This window comes from Carya illinoinensis, chromosome 7 (assembly GCF_018687715.1).
Source record: "Carya illinoinensis cultivar Pawnee chromosome 7, C.illinoinensisPawnee_v1, whole genome shotgun sequence".
Lineage (NCBI taxonomy): Eukaryota > Viridiplantae > Streptophyta > Magnoliopsida > Fagales > Juglandaceae > Carya > Carya illinoinensis.
In genome coordinates, this window is record NC_056758.1 from 40196365 (window position 1) to 40212893 (window position 16529).

Below are 16529 nucleotides of genomic sequence, written 5' to 3' on the forward strand. Positions count from 1 at the left end.
TCAATTGCACTTTTTATAAGCTGACAAGGGCAGCAGAGCAATAGCTAGGCTGCATGCAGTCGGCCAGATTTTTTCTTTCCAGAAAATTTATAACTAATCCTTCACTTTTCACCCTTTTCAAAATTTGGCCTTTGATTTTCTAAAATTAACTTTGTAGGCCATTGATTTTGTTAATTTTAAAAAAACCATCTTGATTTTCTATATATATAGTTTTGCTATATCATTTCTACCTATCACACATCATAAATATTTTTATTATTTTTATATCTTTAATTTTTTTTATAAATTAATAAAATTTTTCTATTCATTATTTATATATTATATATTTAATTAAAAAATAAAAAAAAAATGATAGCGATGTACTACAATTGCTTTATTGCCAGATGCAATGAATCCGGCCCAGCCTTCCACACGGACCCGACACCCACCCTGTCCCCCCTCCCCCTTCTCTCTGCTCATCAATCATCACCTTGCGGTTGTCCTTATTAAAAAAAATTATAAATATAATTATGTATTAATACGTATATTAATTTATTTTAATTAATTAAAAAATAAATTTTATTAAAAATAACATTAATTTAAATTTTAAATATAAAAAAATTAATATTAATACATAAATTAATACGTGATTTTATTTATAGGTAACAAAATTTTATTGTTATTTTTTTTATATATATATATTTTTTAATTTGAAGTTTTTAAAATATTATTTACTTCCTACTTTGTTATATCTCGAACCATGTGTGATTACGCATGTTTCGACTAATTCATAATCTTACATTGTGATGATAGATAAATTAAGATTAAAGTTAAAAGTTAAATAAAATATTATTAAAATATATTATCTTTATATTAAAATTTAAAAAAATTAAATTATTTATTTTATTTTTGTATTGAGATTTAAAAAAATTAAATTTTTTATTTTATTTTATATATTAAAAAAATTGTAATAATTAAGATGATATGAGAGTTTTTTAAAAGTGAACAAATGAAAAATGCTTTAACTACTTAACTACGAATAAATTTCATAAAAATAAACTTATAAATTAACAGGATTTCATATGATACATCAGATATATTTTATAATAAAAGTAGTTTTAGAATCTAACATACTATATTAAATTACATCAATTTATGAATTTATTTTTACGAAATCTTTTTATCACTATAATACTTCTCATTTTAATTATTTTAAATCCCATGACTAATTTTTAATTTTACCGTTGTTTGTCGAGCAAAACTTTGGTGAAGACTTTATTAGATTTGACAATGGATTTGGGTTTGGGTTATTGAGATTGGAATATGGATTTGATATTTCTGTTGGTTTCTGATATTTTTTAAATCAATATATGGTCTTAATAATATTTGAACTCAAAATTCTTATATTTCTCATTATAAGTCTATCCCCAATAATAAAAAAATCTTATCATATGTACGTCCATTCACACGTCATCTTACCCACAATAACAAAGATCATCTAGGTTACATTAAGCGCATAAATTATTATTATTATTATTTTAAAATGTAATTGTAAATAATTAGGCACTCTCATTATATTATATACTCTATCATATAATTAAGATTATTTATATAAATATTAATTTTTTTCTTTAAGACGTATATAAATACTATTTTTTTTTTTTTATATTAAGAGATTTGAAGAGAAAATTGAACCTAACCTCTTTTATAAAGATTGGGTCTCATAACAACTTAACTATATGCTCTTGACATATAAATACTATTTCAGTTGAGCGTGATATCTTCTAAGAATCATATTCCCACGCTACATTAATTAATACTTAAGGAATATATAATGATGGGGCCGATGAATTGGACCCAAATTGACAACTCGTAAAGGAATTTAAAACGATGGGGAACCGATGAATTGGATCCCCCAAATTGACAGATACTTGATGATTAAATAAATGTTTATTAATGAATTAGTTTTTTTCAAAAAAATTAAAAAATTAATTACCCCTATATATTGGTCGAGCTTTGATATCGGTACGGTAGCAACATCCAATACTTAATAATTAATAAAGGAAAATGCTTGTGTGCCGCCTCCCCGTGCCTCCTCAAAGTGACCGCTGGTCACAAAATTTTTTTTTACTTAATGATTAAGAAATTGATTTTAAGTGTATTGATATTTTTTTATATTTTTAAAAAATATTTAAATATATTAAAAAAATCTGAAACGAAAAATAAAAAAAAAAAAAAATTTGACCGTGCGGTCAAATGGAGCGGTGCACTCTGGGCGGCAGAGTAGCACCGCTCATTAATAAAACACCAACTCGGCCTATGAGATTTGACTCTTTGTCAGAGTTTGATGGCTTTATAATACAGTAAAATTATTTGAATTAAAATAATTTCTTAAATTTTAAAAAATAAAACTAAAAATAAAATAAAATACTAAAACATTAAAAGATTATTTGAATATTATTTTTATTTTAAATTTGTAAAAGTTTTATTATTTTTTATATTTTATTTTAAAATTTATAAAAATTATAATGATTAGATAAAAAATTTAATATTAAAATAAATTTAATATTTAAATAATATTTTTAAAAAATGATAAAAATTTTTAAGAATTTACCATCTCATTTCATTTATCAAACATATCATATTGTCTTTGGTATCGTATATGTAAAGATGTTTACTTATATGTAAAGGTGTTTACTTATATACATATACAATTTTGTTGTTTATAATTATAAAATCTATATTATAGCCACGAGGTATTTTTATACGAGTAGCAAACAATCATTTTAAAAAATAATAATAATTTTAAATATTTAAGTTTAAGTCAAACCAAAAAAATTGCATCATATTTATTGTTTATGTATATTTTCATAGAAGAAAAAAATAGGTTGAGTAAATTTTTATAAAAATTAATTTATTTTTAATTAAATTATATGATTACATTGTTTGATTAAATTTATTTTCTTATAAATTATGCAAAAATGTCATTTTTTGAGATTTTCAATCTAAATTCTAAGAGCAAATGAAAAAAAAATAACTAAATGGGCAAGTTTATAAAGCCTTTAAAATCCAACAAAATTTAAATAAATACTCAAAAAATATTAATACATTATTTGAAATAAACTTAATGGGCAAGAGAGGGAATTACTAATTCCCTGATGATGTTTTCAATAGACATGATGATCTTTCCAAGGTAATCAGAAGCAACGGATTGCCATAAGGGGCCATGATAGCATATATGCACTGTGTTTTTTTTTTTTTTTTTAAGATATTTGATTTTCTTAGTAGTGTGATTGAGAACTAATTACAACTTAAAAATATTATTGAATTTTTTAAATATGTATATTTTTAAAACTCTTATGGATATTATTTTAAAATATAATTTATATATATATAATTTATCGATATATCGACTATTCTTAAATTATATATTAAAATAAATCAATATCAAAATATTTTATTTTAATAATTAAAAAGAAAATGAAATGAAATTCAAAATTTTGATTATTAATACACTAATATTTTTATGGAGACAAGGAGTAGACAAATATGCTACACGCTATAATGTTTGAAAGATGATAATTAACAAAAAAAAAAAAAAATCGAGAAAATTGAAAAGCATACTTAAGCATAGTTTGTTTTTATAATTATTCTTGTATTATTTTATTTTATTTAATTATTATAAATTTTTTAAATTTTTATATAAAAAAATTAACCTTTTAAATTTAAAAAATATATATATTAAAATATATTTTATAAAAATATTTTATTCTATTTTTAATTTTTATCTTTACTTAATAAGGGTGTTGAGATTTGAAAGTACCTCAACGCTTTTTAATTTATTTTATTATTATTTATTATTTATTATTTTTTATTATTATTTACAACATATTTTAATTTTTCTCAATACTCGTCATTATTTTTCCTTATCTAGTAGGTCTCGTACGTTTGAGACCTTAGGTTCCAAACCAATCATAATCATAGCAATAAATTTTATGGATACAACGGTGACCTAACTCAGAAAATGACCAATAGGCGAGGAAGCGAATTAAATGAAGAAAAAAATGAAAACGAATTGAGTCATGAGTGAGTCAGAAGAGAGAGAGAGAGAGGAGCGAGGCCAAACCTTTCCTTATCTTGACTACGGCTCTTAAATGGCAAATAAATACATTACAAAGTGGTTGCCAGCTGAAAGACGTAATCACCGCTTTTAATGCAAAACACCTCATCCATAAAATCAATGTACCTGAATTTTAACGAAACAAAACTATACGTGCGGTGTCGCACGCCTGTTTATCCGGACCGGCCTGAAATCGGATAATCTGTTTCGGTTACGGGTTTCGATTCGGAATAAATCCGAATCAGTATCCGCATTAAAAAAAGAGAGTTGAAAATCAGGTACCGAGTTGTTTTAACCTTTTTTTTTTTTTTTTTTTTTTTTTTTTTTTTAGCAACTAACAGTAGTTATCTTTATCTAACATGAAAGACTTCTCATGATACAATTTCGGGGCTTTTATATAGGGGTGATAATATATTATACAACTTGTTAATTTAATATAAACACGACACGATAATAACAGGTTAGGATTTGGTTTTAACAGATTCAGGTCAAAATGAATTGACATGTTAAGACACGATTGTTTAACGAGTTGATAACAGATCAACCCATTTTGACATATTATAATTCGTTATGACATGTTAAGAAAGTTAAAGTTATAATTATGTCCTTATACCTAAAAATAAAATTGTTAAAATTTTAATTTTGATATTTTTATTATCTAGATTGTAATTTTATACTCATAATTAATTTTATAATTTTTATTAGTATTGTAATTTTAACATTTATATAAAATTTTCAAACCATAGTGTTGAGTGAGAGGACAACCTACTCTAACTGTCCAGCACTCACTACAGGTTCGTGACCTACTCAACCAAATGCTACACGTAACCTTCCAGCAGAAATCTTAGGAGGTATGTGAGAAGTTCACGAATTATTATTTTTGATCTAGTTTTGTTATATATAAATATAGTTATGTATTAATCTGTGTATTAATATTAATTTATTCATATTTAAAATTTAAATTAATATTATTTTTAATAAAATTTAATTTTTAATTAATCATATTATATTAATATATAAATTAATACATAACTATACTTAAAACTGTATTTTTCCTTTTGACGTATACTGGCGAAGGTTGTCCTCGCAAACAAACATGTGCATTGGAAGCTACTGATTTGAAAGCAACCTTTGGGAAGGGGCAGAAGCATGAGCTGAATATTGCGGGCGTGGATGTCCATTTTTCCGTCTTTCTTTTAAATTGTTGTACTTGTACAAGGACTAGTGGATGTATCGGTACTACATATTATTTATTTGAAAAAGAGGATAAGGCACTACTGTAGATTGTTAAAAATATAAATCAAAATATTTTTAAAAAAAAGTACAATCCAGAAATCTGGATTTTGAATTTTTAAAACTGGTTTCATCCTGATTAGGGATCATTAGTATTTATTTTTATAAAAAAATATAATTATTTTATTTCTAAAATTAAGTTTAATTATAAGTGAAATAAAGAGAAATTCAATCCCACCAGATCCAATCCAAAAGGGTGAGTTGGAGTTGATGCAGCTAGGGTGGTGTTGCCTTACGTAGCCATATTTTTAGATCCCTGTTTGGTTATAAAATGAAAAGAGATGATGAGATAAAAAATTTGTAAATATTAATAAGATAATTTGTAAATAATAGTAAAATAATTTAACTTAATATATTTTATGAAATTTAAAAAAATAAAATAGAGAAATTTAAATAAAAATATTATAAAATTAAAATATAATATTTTAATATATTATATTAAAATTTGAAAAAATTATAATGACTAAATAATAATTAGATAAAAATTTTAAAATTACAAAATATTTATATTTAAATAGTATTTCAATATTGAGACGAGATGGATTGAAACCATATGTAAAATCAAACGTGCCCTTAAATAATTAGAGTGGTCCATTATCTCAATTTTCATCCCGAATGAACCATAAAGAGATACCCTCTCAAGGGATGTGTTAAAAAAAAGTTCTTATATTATCACAAGTCGCTGACAAAAAGGATCTAAATTTCAATCTTGTCTCACGTTTACATTACTATTAAACAAGTCAAATCAGATGAGCTTGGTTACATCATCAGCACAAAGCACTTGACTACCCAAGAACATAATATAGTAACACAATCCGAACTAACAAATTAGGAAAACTTGTAAGTGGAAGAAACTTCAACAAGTCTCCCCCCTATAACAGTTATCTTTACAGCAATTCAATATTATATAAATATATGAGAATTGCAAAAACTACAAAGAAATTTTATAAAAGTAAATTTATAAACTGACATGATTTTATATGATACGTTAGATCTACTTTAAAATAAAAATAGATTTACAATCTAACATACCACATCAAATCACATAGTTACTTTGTGATTTTACTTTTATAGAATCTCTTTATAGCTCATATATATATATATATATATATATATTTCAGAACAAAATGCATCTAGCCTCTTATTCCCACATATTACAAAGAATATCACACCCATACCCCATAGTTTTCAGATTAACAAATCCAATCTATAATCCACCAACCCATCTATCGTTTGTATCCCATAGCTACCACTGGGATCCTCACCTTGTGCCCTCGGCTGCCTTGCATTAAAACCTCTCCAAAACTGTATGTTCTAGTCATTGATCTGACAGTGAGCGTCACAGAGAATTTTCGTGAAGCACCAGGTAACAGAGTCATTGCTGGAGGACTGGCTTCAATGGCAATGGCTGGAGCCATTCTGGTTCTGATTACATAGGTTTCTTCCTCGGCTACATTTGTGACTCTGCGAGTAACAGTTTGAGTCCCCACAAGATGGGATATTGTTATTGACGGGGTGTTGAGGTTCCATGGATGGCCCATGGTGTAGTTGCAGGGCGAGCTTGTGTATTTCTTTATCTCGTGAGCATCAATACCTGGAGTTGTGCACAGGAACCCCAAGTAATCCCCATAACCTACAAAACAACAACTAACAAAAATTAGTAATTCATTTTTTATTCACAATACGTGCTGACTATGATTAACAACCTTTGTTTCACACCCTAAGAGCCAAGAGGAAACATCTGTGGTGTATGCAGAAAAACCTACCAATTTTTTATTAACTTTCAGTAAGACACGGTAACATAAATTTTACCCTTTATATTTTCCTTGTGCTACCTATTTGTCCTAGTTAAAAGTCTGTCCCTTTGGTTCTCTTCCAGTTTCTTCTCTCGTGTTCATGCCAACAACATTTCTAGTTTCCTGTTTGTCTTGCGCCTCCTTCCAGTCATTGTTTTGTAGATTAACCAATCCACTACAGGAATATCCCCGGAAAACAAAAATAAATTCTCTTCCTTGACTTCAACATTCAAACAAATCCATTGTTATTTTAAATGACCAACCAAAAGCTAAACAATATGAAGAGGAAGATCGAACTAGACCTGCATCAAAAATAAGTCCAGGATCCAAAGCAGCTCTTGGATTAACATGGCCACTACCATAATCAAAAGGTGTAGCAGTGACAAACTTCGTAGCTTCTGTTTCAGAAGATTGTTGCGCTTGAAGAGGCCTTCCTGCTCTGTCCAACGTTGTTGATGTTGTCATCAAGGCTGACTTGATGGCAGCAGGGCTCCAATGAGGGTGCTTCCGCTTTACAAGAGCAGCTATTCCTGCTATATGTGGCGCAGCCATGCTAGTTCCAGATATCAAGGCAAATCCCTCTCCTGTGCAGACAAAATAATCCCTTAAAATGAGAGTATTATTTTTCTTTTTTTAAATTTCCAGATGCATTTGTTTTTCTAAGCATGTAATTTTCATTTTTCCATTTTATAGTCCAGAAGGTAAAGAAAATATATCAATGTTTTTTTTTTCAATAAGTTCGATGTTACAAGCTGCTCATGTCTTCTCCCTTATCTGCTCAGCAGAGAATAAACAGTTGGCAGAAATTCCAAAATCATGCTTCCCACAAAGTTACTCACCAGCACTGGACTCCAAGGTCTATTGCTGATATTCTCTACCAAGTCACATAAAAAGGGACTAAGTTTGACCGAATCCAAACGATTTTTTTTTTATTAAAAAAAAAAAGAAGAGAATTAATTCGTATAGTAGAAAATAGGTGGAGTCCAAGTACACATGATGTATACAAGAGACGTCCAAATGATTAGAGCATAGGCCAAAAGTTTGAAACATAAAAAACCAAGGCGAGAATTGAATGGATCCATGAACTCTTTACCTGCATAGTTAGGCTCATCCGTTCCGTTTGGGGACCAAGCAGCCCAAATTAGAGAACCAGGAGCCAGAATGTCTGGTTTGAGAAGATCTGCATCTTGGAAGCTGAAATCTTTTATATTGGGACCTCGAGCAGAATATAATGCCACCTGAGGCGCTGATTTATGAAGTGTAGGCATCAAGCCATCCCCAATGCTACCAGTCGCTTTGAAGCTTCTCACTCGTCCAGTCCAATCTCTTGATGTAGAGATGTTATAATAGTCTACAAGATCCTAGATATAGCAGTGATGCCCACACCAATTTACATAATTATAAGTATCATCACGAGGCAGAAAAATGACAAAAGTGTGTTTTGTGTGTTGGGGGGGGGGGGGGGGGGGGGGGGGGGATGAAAACCAACACCAAACTTCTTTTATTTTTTTGATAGGTAAAATTAAATTTTATGGATATAAGAGACAAAAACCAAGACCAAACTAACCCACATAAATACCAAAATAACCAATATTTCTTAAAGAACATCATACTCTTAACTTCTTTTTTTATCAGTAATATCATGCTGAACTAAAGTTCAAACATACCAAAAGTTAAGTCTGGAGAGAAAAGCACAAGAACTGCTACTCTTTTTTCTTGTTCATCCCTACTCTATGTGTGTGTGTGTTAGGCTTTATCTAAAGAACGGGAATGCTAGACACAATCCTAGGGTGTGCAAGCCCCGTGTACTCCTTTTGAAAGAGGGTGGGGTCCACCAATAAAAGATTAGTTTTTTCATATAGGTCCTATGTTTACCCACTTTTTTTTTAAATGGAGTGCATGAGGCTTGCACATCCTAGAACTGCAAATATTATTTCTCTCTAAAGAATTAGATAAATTTCTTCCCTTAGTTTGATCTTCTTTTGCCACATGACAAGCATATAGTTATACCTTTCCTGATCACAAGTTGGGAGGAATTACGTGGTACCAAAAATAAACACTGTAATCTTGAAGCTACAGATATACCCGCGCCCGAAAGGAAAATGATAGACATACAACCTTTTTTACAACCCAACACAAATACTTTTCAATTTCAAATCTTCAACTTTTTCATCTAATGATTATCTAATCATTACAACTTTTCCAAACTTCCAAACAAAACACAAAAAACAATTTCAAAATTTTCAAATTCCAAAACAAAAATTATATTATAATAATATTTTAACTTTATAATATTTTTATTCAACTTTTTCTCTCCCCTTTCCCAAAACCCCATAAAACAACTCAAACCATTTCACTATTATTCACAAATCATCTTATCTCATCCCATTCTCAAACGGGTAAAACTGTGGTGTTTGGATATTGAAATGAGATGAGTTGAGAGGATTTTGCTATCCAAACCAGGCTACTTGTTTCAACCACTTAGCAATGCCAATGCTAGATTGTTACAAACAATTTTCAGGTTATATATCAGCCTCTTCATGAACGGCAGTAAACTTTGGGAAAAGCCATGACATTGAAGGAGTGGAGAAAAGAAAATTACCATTGACTTGTCAACATCTGAGATAAGAATCCCCGGAATGCCAACAGGAACAGGATCAAATTTTGTCCCAGGAGAAACATTTTCCACAGCTAAAACAAAGCCAATGGCACCTAGGATCTTGGCTGTTTCTGAGACTTTCTTGATCGATGCTGTACCAACAACAAAATTAAAGGAGTAGCCACAAAGAAGAATGTTCCCCTGAACCAAGTTCTTGTTTAAAACCTCGGGTCTCTGGCAGTCTGAGGGGCTGTATTTCACTACTGAAGAATCCAGCAGTACATCATTTGCAGCAACCAAGGTATATGATTGATTAGAATGTGTAGCAGCTGCATAAGAGCATGCACTTCAGTTTTAGAAAGGAAGATAATATAAAAAGAATATAGCTGCTAACTAACTGGAAGCTGAGCAATTCTAGGTATGATATGTCTGAGCATGAAAGATTCTGAAGTTCAGTGAGCTAAATATACTGATAAGAATGAAAATAAATTCAACTGAAGTATCTTTTACAGAACAAACCATGAGACTTGTCACAGGGTCCTCAAGAAATTACACAACTCAGTTTGAAGTCAACAAAGGCACAAAGAGCATGTGTTTCAGTTGTATTTGAAAAATGGCTTTTACTTATTTCTTCCATTTTCAAGTACTTTTTTCTATAGGTAAGAATAAAACCTTATTTGTAGAAAATAGACATAGCCCAAGTACATAGGAAGTATACACGGAATACACCTTTTTTTTATGACATTCCAGAAGGGCAAATGGGTCATAGAAAGTTTCATCATCCTAATCAAAATCCTCAAGCAAACAAGAAAAACTACATCAAGAGGATATTACTTGAAGATGATAATGATTCATGATTTCACACAGCAGAATGCACCTAGTAACAACTAGGAACTAGAAATGGAAACAAGAAAATTGTGTATACTAAACCCATCACAATCAATGACAGAAGCCCAAGAATGGGCTTGGTCTCTGATTTTTCGTGTGGTAAAAATGAAATCCTATTTCAAAAGATAAATTTAATCCTCGGGGAAAAAGAAAAGAAAATATTTTAAGCATTTGCTTGGACAAAGAAGTCAAATCTGCATTTTTGCCCTGATATCATGTTCGTTAGGCATTGGAACCATCATAAAATGTCTCATTTTACAATTACTAGTTTGTGTCACAAAAAACTACTGCCTTTCTCAAACCCAGTGTGAACAAATTGATATGGTGCAATAACTCCACACAAATTTTCCATATCAACCTTCAATATCATGTCATCAAATAAACCAAACAAGTTAATAAGCGTTTTTTTCCAAAGGCTGACAGACTGGAAAAAAAAAAAATTACTAAAAGTTCATAAAACTTACGAGACAATCCAATTCCAGCTAATATTTTTCCATTTCCAAGATTCAGATGGTTTTTGTATCTGCGGTCATCAATTGCAGCTGCCACAGATGTTATCCATGGGCTGTAAGAAACCAAAGTTTTAGGAAAAGGACCTCCATTTCCAGCTGCTTGTGCAACAAATACACCAGCTTTCACAGCTGATAGAAGCGTGGCATCAAAAGGATTTAAAAATGTGGTCTTCGTGTTTGCTGGAGGACTGTTTGGTCCCACTGAGAGGCTGAGTATATCCACCCCATCATAAACAGCCTGTCCACAAAAAACTATCAAATTAAAAATGCTATGCTAGTATAACTGTACCAATTATAATCACCCTATTGGCAAAGGATAGTCTATACATTTACAGTCTATTGCAGAGGATGCAGCTCTTCATATGCAATTAACTAAAAACCGTTTGAATTTTCCTCTTTTCACCATGAAATTACTAAATTGAGACATGCATGTCAAGGAGGTAAACCCAACAAAATTTGTTTCACTGGAGGTCAAATACAAAACCTGCATATGAATGTCTATCAATGTTAAAACTACAGCAAAGAATATAACAACCTTGTTTTGCTCAAATGTCAATGAGAAGGAAGCAAAAATATAACCATCATTAGGAAATGTGGATAGCTATATTCCCCCCAAAAACCCTGGTCAAATGCCCACAGAAAAAAAAAAAAGGAAATAAAAAGAACCAACAAGAAAGAAGAACAGCAAAGCTTGCAGTGTATTATGCCAGGCATTTAGTTACAGCAAACCTGATCGATTGCAGCAACTACATCAGCAACAAAACCCCCAAAATTCCTGTATAGTGCCTTGTATACAGCAATCCTGGATACACAATTTTAAGTATCTATTATAAAAGAAAGGATATTTATTAATAACTTGAATACCCTACCATGAGTGAAGGTTATTGTTCCTCACCTGGCACGAGGCGCCATTCCGCTTGCCCTCCCAAATTCATGGCCATGCATTCTAACAGGAACTCCATTATTTCCAGCTGCAATAGCAGCTGTGTGACTGGAGACGATAATAAAAAGGTAAGAGGGGAAATCTCATAAGGCTTAATACTGATCTTGTCAAATACCAACGACTAAAAATGCAATCGAAATAATTATAGATCTTGTAAACAGGAGGGGCAATGTTGTCAACTCCATCTAGTTTGGATGATTAACTTTCATGGGTATTGTTTCCTTATTTTCCCAACACTGGCAAGATTCCATGTTTTAACCATTAAATTGATGAGCTCATAGTGATCTAAAAATTCTCACAACTGTAGCAAAAGCTTATGATTTAATGGAACATGGAAACAGGTCATCAAACCACGGTGATATAAAAATAATTTTCATATCCAAATCAAGGCTTGCCAATATTAAGGAAAAAGAAGGAGGACTACTGAAAACTAGAAATTTGAATTCTTGCCATCACAAAACAGAGTTGTTGGAGGAATGATATGAGAGATCATTTAGCAGAAGATTTCTGTAACCTATAAATACATATGTGGAGAAATGTATCTATTATAAAAGAAAGGACAGTGATTTACTATTTTTTATTGACTGAGCCACTTCTCCAATTTTTAACAGGGCTAAAGGAATGCTGCAAAGTAAGTGCGGAAGTTATTCTTATTTGAAGTGGCCTTTTCTTCCCTAATGCTTCCTGTGGAACTTTTCTCTATATATACTTTGGCATTTATCATCGATTTCAAAATCTCAGAACGCTGAAGATATCTTAAAGGAAACCAAAAGGTGAACAACCACCATATGGGCTACAACCTAGTGTATGAAGTGCACAGTAGCCCCATTGCCTTCTAAGAATCAAAAAATTATTCGTTTTTAGTAATTTATTTTTATGGGCTTCTGTAATTGATTTCAATGGTGCTAGCTTCCATGAGTTTCTTGTTTCTTTCTTAAGCACCTAATTTCTTCCAGGTGTTTTCTCTTGTATACTTCTTGTGTACCAGGGTTACGCCTTTTACTGATTCAATAAAATTTTATTTTTATCTATAAAATAAAAACAAAGAACCAAAATAATCCATGTTCCAGAATACATAATACAAATTGAGTAATTATCAAGATTTATTACTGCATGATCCATTCATCCTTGTGTGATCTGTAAGATTAATCATTTGCCACACATATAATTATGATGTATGAAGATCTATGATTCTTATAATTGCCTTCAAATCACGCCAAAATGTTGTCAAGACACCACCAAGATGTGAGTGGACTCTAATCTAATATTATATTTTATTTAATTAATTACACCGCCAAGAAGTTAACTCTCAGTTTACAGAATGGATCGACACACCTTTAACTTATCGTCTTTCTATAGTTACTAGTTGGATTCTCTAACAGAGTCCAATCTATAAATTACATCCATAAATAACTGCTGAGCATGGAAGTTAGTGACTTGTTTGCAGCTATTACATTTTCATTCATGCAATGCAACACCGATCAATATGAACATGTGGTAGAACAGGATTTCCAACCAAAATTTCAAATTATAGAAGGCACAGGAGGCCTAACCTTCCATGGCCATCGCCATCCATAGGCGAGGCAAAATCAACAGAAGGGTTAAATTGCCCAGCAGCAATTGCAGCTTGAGCAAAATGTTGGGCTCCAATAATCTTCCCATTACAGAAGTCCCTCTTAGTGTCGGGATCAAGCTCGCATTTTCCTCTGTACTTTGGAACAGGTCCATATGGTTCAGTATTACGGGTTGCAAAGCTTGGATGGTGCGGAAAGATCCCCGAGTCCACAAATCCGATAATAATATCCTCTCCAGCCCTATCAAAGCCACCTCCCGTGGGCCATACTCCGGTTGGAAGCCCCAAAAACTGTGGGGTATGTATGGTAAGTTTCCTCACCTTCCAATCTCTCTCCACAGACTTCACACCAGGGGCACGTCTTAGGATCTCTGCCTACTAATAACAACCAAGATCATAAGAGTGAGGATGCGAGAGGAAATATGAATATGAAAAAACTCCCAAGTCCTAAAATAAAACTTGCCCGCTTTTTTACCTGTTCAGGAGAAATGTGAACTGCAAATCCATTTATAAGATGCCGATAGCTATAGAGCTTCTTGTAGGTCCCTTGCTCAAACAGCATCCCGAGAAGCATATCATGTTTCAAATCAAGGTGACGAGCATAGGATGTCACAATTTCGCTAAAAGAAGAGCCACAGTGTCAGACGGAAATAATAATAATAAAGAAAATTCAAGCTTACCTATGCATGATAATACATTGATACAAAAAATTCATAAAAGTTTGTGCCATTAAAATCAAAATACCCGTCATTGTTAGAACTACAAACACACTTCACACAACAATACTTTCACGTTCTCCAGATTCCGTATAAGAAATAATTATAATTAATCAATACGTGCAATTTATATGGGACAAGCAACAAACCCTGTTCTACTAACGAGGAGCAGTCTTGGCTCACAAAACATAAAGGACGTTGCTACGTCCACAGAAGGTTTCTACAGAAAGCTTCTACCGATCAGTGCATTTCCCTTCTTCTTCTTTTTTTTTTTTTAATTTTTCTTTCAACATTTTTTAAAACTATTTAAATATTTTTTAAAAATAAAAAAAAAATCATATATTCATTTAAAAACACTTACTTAATTACTAAGCAAAAAAAAAAAATCAAAACAGTTTTCGGTAAAACATTTCGGTAACCCCTTTCTTTGGGACTAGTGTTTTCCAAACATAAATGCTAGCAAGTTCAGTTAGATCACATAATCAAATATAAACAGAAAAATATTCGCTTACAACTACTTTACATCTCTACATAAAGCAAATAATTAGTTCAAGATGGCTAGGGTGGAGGCCTAAGTTAGACCTAACTAGATATGCTACCTCAACATCAAATTTCCTATACTTTGAAATTCATTATGCCTTTTATATGCATAGGCATACTCAAGAGCCTGCCCGCACATGATTTTCACGTTACAAATCTCTTCGCAAAGACAATTCAAGAATTAATGACGCAAAGTAATTTACAGATTATTCAATAAAAGTCCAGAGTCAATACATATATCTCACAAGTCAAGAGCCCACTCTGAAAAATAACATGGTCAAGGCACGTCAGGCTGGCAAGCATTGTATGTAACTCGGATAAATCTCGCCTAGATTAGAGAAAAATAATATGAAGATACCTGGTGGTGTCAATATTCTCTTCGGACTCCACAGCCGTGGCTTCAAAACCATCAACCCCACCTCTGTAACTTATTATAGGCTCTCCTTCAACTGTCACTAAGTAAATCTCTGCTTTTCCGATAATCAAAACGCTGAATAGCACCAAAACAGCGCACCAATGTTCCGATATGCACATATTCATTGGTTAAGTAGACCAAATTATCTGTTTATCCCAATACAGAGAGTTTAGTACTATTAACAAAAGTTCCGACCGGAACCTTTGGACGCAGGAAGGAAAAATGAATATATAGATATGTGTGTGTGTGTTTCAAAAGTCAAGCCGACAACAGCAAAGAAACAATAACAAGAACTCAATTCAGAGAAATTCAGATTGCTAATTAAGTAGTTAGTTATACCAATTGGCAATTATAGAACAACAAAAAAGGGTGGCTAAGAGTAAATAATAAGCAAGAGAAAGCAGCTTTGATCACCGAAAGAATAGCTTCAACCAAAGTGAAGCTTTAGACACAGCAACAGCGAGAATAATAAAAGGACGAAGTGAACAACGAAAACAAAAGCGAAACAGTAGAAGTGATGCAGAATCTGACATTGAATCAATCACCCAAAAATTGGGGTTGACGATTGCATCCACACCCACTTGCAGAAATCAAACCGCATTTCGCCAAACAGACTCTCCAATCCGATCCACATGGACCATGTCTACTTATTAGAAGTTTTAAAAGAAGAAGACGAATAAGTAGGAGAAGGAGAAGAATCAGTGATTTTCAAGTTTAATCAGCAATCCAAGCAAAGAATACCAATTAAGCACCAAAAAAAAAAAAAAAAAGATAGCCGACCACTAAAAAAGATCCCCCCACCAAAGGAAAAACAAAAAGGAAAAAAGTGCAAACAAAAGCTGGCATTTTGGACAAACAGAAGCGAACCACGAAACCTGCTGGTACAAGAAGCTTGAATGAGCTTTGGCAAGGGATTCACATTCGCACCACTGCCGGGGAGAGAAGTGATTGGACGGATCAGAGAGCGTTGATCATACTGCACTGATCGGAGATCTAGCGCGCGGTCCACATTTTGGAGAACAAAGTGAAGCTCAGCGAATAGGATTCAGAGTAAGAGAGACTCGGAGAGTGTGTGTGTGTGTGTGTGTGAGAGAGAGAGAGAGAGAGAGAGAGAGAGTGGTAGTTTGGGCTTTATGATTGGCAGTGATGAAGGCG

General features: G+C 31.8%; 1 protein-coding gene across 4 annotated transcripts; it reads right to left on the minus strand.

The window, feature by feature from the left end:
* Window positions 1-6089: 6089 nt before the first annotated feature.
* Window positions 6090-16529, minus strand: LOC122316999 (subtilisin-like protease SBT2.6). 4 transcript variants are annotated; one of them, XR_006244349.1, is made up of 12 exons: window positions 16250-16529; window positions 15318-15520; window positions 14179-14323; window positions 13684-14078; window positions 12083-12178; window positions 11917-11989; window positions 11140-11425; window positions 9791-10116; window positions 8282-8549; window positions 7491-7772; window positions 7205-7363; window positions 6887-7025 (listed from the first exon to the last, which is right to left on the minus strand). XR_006244349.1 is itself a non-coding variant. In XM_043133876.1 (11 exons), the coding sequence occupies exons 2-11, from the start codon at window positions 15497-15499 to the stop codon at window positions 6619-6621; spliced, it is 2460 nt and encodes an 819-aa protein (XP_042989810.1). In that variant the 5' UTR covers window positions 15500-15520; window positions 16250-16529; the 3' UTR covers window positions 6090-6618. The 4 variants fall into 4 exon arrangements, 3 of the variants coding, with proteins under 3 accessions (XP_042989810.1, XP_042989811.1, XP_042989812.1); XM_043133876.1 differs by lacking the exon at window positions 7205-7363 and having other exon boundaries at window positions 6090-7025; XM_043133877.1 differs by lacking the exon at window positions 7205-7363 and having other exon boundaries at window positions 6090-7025; window positions 16242-16529.